The 4,744-nt window shown below is 32.1% G+C and overlaps 1 protein-coding gene across 1 annotated transcript; it reads left to right on the top strand.

Annotated features, from left to right (window-relative positions):
* The first annotated feature begins 394 nt into the window (after positions 1 to 394).
* On the top strand, positions 395 to 859 carry LOC145035754 (putative mitochondrial protein AtMg00820). Its single transcript, XM_078984255.1, has one exon. It carries the CDS (start codon positions 395 to 397, stop codon positions 857 to 859), a length of 465 nt encoding a protein of 154 aa, XP_078840381.1.
* The last annotated feature ends 3,885 nt before the right edge of the window (positions 860 to 4,744 follow it).

Raw genomic sequence — 4,744 nt, 5'->3', positions numbered from 1 at the left:
ATCTTCACTATGTGTATTTCTGGGACATCTGGTCTCACAACATGGCTATAAGTGTTTTGATATGTCAACAAACAAAATAATTGTCAATAGACATGTCATGTGTGATGAGACCAAATTTCCTTTTTCTTCATTTCATAAAACATCATCTAATTCTTATTTATTTTTGGATGATGACATTTCTCCATATATATCTCAAGATGAACACATGGTCTCATCTTCTCCTGGTGTTTTCCATCCTACAAACTCTCTGCTAGCGTGTACCCCGCAAATTTCACCATCTCCTACACCTCCTAATTCACCTCAGGCAATCCCTCTCATACCTCCAATTCCACCATCTACTCAACCTATCACATAAAGTCAACATGGAATTTTTAAACAAAATATTCCCTTTAATATGTCATCTTCGGTCTCTCGTTTACCTTTACCAACCAATCCAGTTATTGCCCTTCGTGATGTGAATTGGAAACGTGCAATGGAAGATGAGTTTAATGCTCTTATGAAAAATAAGATGTGGGAACTTGTACCACAACCTCCAAATGTTAGCATTATCAGGTCTATGGACGGTTCATTTGAGAGGCGTAAAGCACGTCTTATAGGCAATGAAAAAACACAAGTTGGCATTGATTGTGGGGACACATTTAGTCCAGTGGTGAAGCTTACGACTATCAGAACTGTGTTAGGTATTGATAGTGTCGGTATGTCGACTTGCAAACCTGGTGCTACACATGTTGATACCAAACCCAAGCTTAACGCCTCGTCTAGTCCTCCATATGTTGATTCTTCCCATTATAGGAGTTTGGCAGGAGCCCTTCAATACCTAACGTTTACTAGACTTGATATCACGTATGCAGTCCAATAAGTATGCTTTGTCATGCATGATCCTCGTAATCAACACATGAATGCTTTAAAACGCATTCTCAGATATGTTCAAGGGACTTTAGAGTTTGGTCTACACATTTATCCCTCCTCCTGTTCATCTCTTGTCTCATTCACATATGCTGATTGATGAGGATGTCCTGATACAAGGCAGTCCACCTCCGGGTATTGTGTTTACCTTGGCAATAACTTACTATCATGGTCCGATAAACGTCAACCTATTTTGTCTCGAGCCAGCACAGAGGTAGAATATAGGGGCATAACCAATGTGGTTTCCGCTTCAACATCAACGGATGAAACATATTGAACTGGACATACATTTTGTGAGAGAAAAGGTGGCGAAAGGATAAGTTTGTGTGCTACACATCCCATGTAGACATCAAATTTCAGATATTTTTACCAAAGGGTTACCATTGGTTCTTTTCGAAGATTTCTGAGCCAGTCTCAACATACATGGACCTCCCGTTTCGACTGCGGGAGTTTGTTAGATATCGAAGATATTTTGTATTTATTTGTATATAATCTTTGTATATGTAGAGATAATTATGATTGCTTAGGTATCCCTTAATTTGAGGGACTTCCTTTTTGGATTGGATCCTTGTGTTGTATATGTACGGTGGTTTTCTTATGAGAAAGGGGAGAGCGTTTCCGTTTTTAGTCGTAAACAACATACATAACTTAGGGAAACAACACGTATTGTGCTTGGCCAGAAGAAGAAGAAAACTCAACTATTGTATGGTGTAAAGTAGCCGAAGCAATAAAGAGCTCGGACACTTATACAATCGATTCTAAATCCCTATTCTCTCTCATTATAGATTTAAACATCAACATTCTGTTTTGGAAAAACATGTGGTGTGTAACTGAGCCACTAGGAATGTGATCCATTAGTCAAAAAAAATGCATCCTGGTGGACCCTACTTCTAATACTGGATTTAATCAGAGATGGAAACACAGGCCCACCAATGAGGTGGGGGCATCAATGGAATTACATGATTTCTACACTCTCTTTGAGTCATGTAATTCCGATCCTCCATACCAATTGGCTTCCGACTTAACCACATCACTGATGGGAGTTACTCAATGAATATCATGAGAAAGTTATTGGACTCCAAACTTACTCATTCTAAAGAGCCTAGTATATGCTGGTAAAAAATTATCTCAATGAAAGTTAGATGTTTTGTGTGAATCGCTGCAAGGGGTAGAAACCCAGTGGCGCATGAACTTACTTACATGGGTATATCTATCCAAGATACCAACTATAGATTTTGTAATAACAAACCAGAATTGGTAGATCACATCCTTGTCGAATGTGATTTTACAAAACCCGTACAATACTAGATTATGAGGTGGTGTGATATTCAAAACAAAACATTCACAACAATATGGGAATTCATTCACTTTGTAAATTCATGGGCGAAATACCTGTGAAAAAGGCGGGTGATTAACTTAATCATTTTTACTATTTTACGGAAAATATGGGTAAGAAGGAATGATTTAGTTTTTGAAAAGGATTGGTGCTTCACCGACTAAAACCGCAGACTCCATCATGCTACAATCCTACCAATGATATAAATATAGGTGTAATTTTGGGAATTTAAGTTGGGTAGAATAGAGAAGTTATTTTTTAATCAAATTTTCAACTAAGTTTTGTTCCTTTGTACTGCTATGTATTGTTTTTTGTACCTCTCTTATCTTAGCTCATAGCTAAGTTTGGGCCTTTTGTTTTGAAAATATAAGAACAAACCATTTATGTGAGTTTATTATAAGAATTTTTTTTAACTTTTTAAATTAACAAATTATGCTAATGAAAAAAAAAACTGGATGCCCTAAAGTAAAAGTACATTTAAGAGTAATAGAATAGTCGCAGAATAATATTTGGAAGAAAAGTCTTTAAATAGACAAATTCATTGCACCGCATTTTAATTACATTTTGTTTTTTAAGATCTTGATTTAAGATTCCAACAGTACCATCTGCCGCCATACATTTGTGGTAGGCCTTATATTATACATCTGGTTCGAGGCTGGAAAGATTCAAGTGGCCAAAACATTCATGAGGAGCCCATATATCTTAAATTGTCTATCTAACAAAGTAATTGAAAAACCTTAGGAGTTGGCTACCCTTGTTATATGGAATTTGTCTATCTAGCAAGTGATCGAAAAGCATACAAATATGAATAAATGCATAATAACGGTGGGAAAATATATAAAATGTGTAAATCATAATAACGGCTTGAATAAAAGCATACAAATAAGAATAACGCATGTAAATTAATAGAATATATATACTAGAATGAAATATGACGTAAAAGAAAAACTGTTTCTGTTTTATATATATATATATATATATATATATATATATATATATATATATATATATATATATATATATATATATATATACTAGCAGCGTACCCGCGCAAAGCGGCGGGGTGTGTAAATTTTTTCGGTGATATGTTTCATCTACAAAAATGTTATGTTACAAAAGAAAGTACATGTCGAAGACAAAATAATCAAACTATGGTGTTATTTGGGAGATGAAGTCATTTTTTATTCTTAGACGGTGGGCTTTATAGCAGACGAGGGAACAAAGAGGTATCTGCGATTGGAGGGATATTTAAATTAACATGCTAAATTTAAGGATATCGAAAAGGGTTCAAAATTTGAATGAATCCGGGATTTGAGGGAACCATATCAAATTGCTGAGAAATATAAGGAGATTTGATGATAAATATTTGAATTCAAAATGTGGTTAAAATTTAATATTATTTTATTAATGGCTAGTTGTACTATCAGCTTCATCATTTGGACGTCTTAAAAAAATATTATTATTATAATCAATCTATTTTTAGAAATAGTTAGATTTCTTTTATAAAATAGTAAAGATATATATATATATATATATATATATATATATATATATATATATATATATATATATATATATATATATAGAGAGAGAGAGAGAGAGAGAGAGGAATTGAAAAAAATAAAAGATTAAGGATTAAAGAATCATTCTCATCCTTGTTTGTTATTCATTTTGTGGATCATTTCAATATTCTTCATCAATATTATATGTTCTTCATCAACGAAATTAATTCTTCATCAACATCAACTTTTTTTTATCAAAAATCATTGACAGTATAAAAAAAAACATCAAATCTTCACAAATAATTTTCGATTCTTCTTCAAAATGCAACAGTTCATCATCCAAAAATTTCCTTTCTTACTACTAGGTATAACATAGGGTTTTTTTTGCCATGCTTATTTGACATTAAGCAAAATCACTAAAAATAAACCATATTTATTGATCTAACATTACTTAACATTCATCATTCACCGAAAAATCATCAACATAACCAACCAACCGAAGAATGTTGTAAAACTTTTGATCTCGATGTACTGATTATTCATCGATTTTTGATAGCATTTGTTTTGAGTTATAATTATTGTCTTCAATTGTTTATTTTTTACCATAACTTTATTAACTGATTCATTTGCACACCAACTATTTTATAAAATGCATAAACTTAATTATCACTTAATATTAATAAGTGAATATTTCTCATAATACTCATAAGTGAATATGCCTTAACATGAGAATCAATGCATCTTTGTTTCAAAAAGCAAGCAAGTATGTCACCCACATGTAAATATATGGAATATTCATATGTAAGTAAAAATTGTCAATAAAACTGAGAAGTACAAAATATATAACATTAAAGAAAACAATATATTAGATAAGAATATATATTTATTCATATATATCTAATTATTTTTATAGTTAATAGAATAATCATACAAACATATCTTTTTTTTTTGTTAATGTGATATTTATTTCTGAATAACTGAAATTTATTTTGGAAAATCA

Source organism: Lactuca saligna, chromosome 3 (assembly GCF_052625555.1).
Source record: "Lactuca saligna cultivar CGN05327 chromosome 3, ASM5262555v1, whole genome shotgun sequence".
Taxonomy (NCBI): domain Eukaryota; kingdom Viridiplantae; phylum Streptophyta; class Magnoliopsida; order Asterales; family Asteraceae; genus Lactuca; species Lactuca saligna.
Note: the sequence above shows the minus strand (reverse complement) of the source record. Positions and strands in the feature narration are given on the sequence as shown.

Bases quoted from the DNA above. Each gene is read 5' to 3' on its own strand.
- LOC145035754 (XM_078984255.1), top strand. From the start codon at position 395: ATGTCATCTTCGGTCTCTCGTTTACCTTTACCAACCAATCCAGTTATT.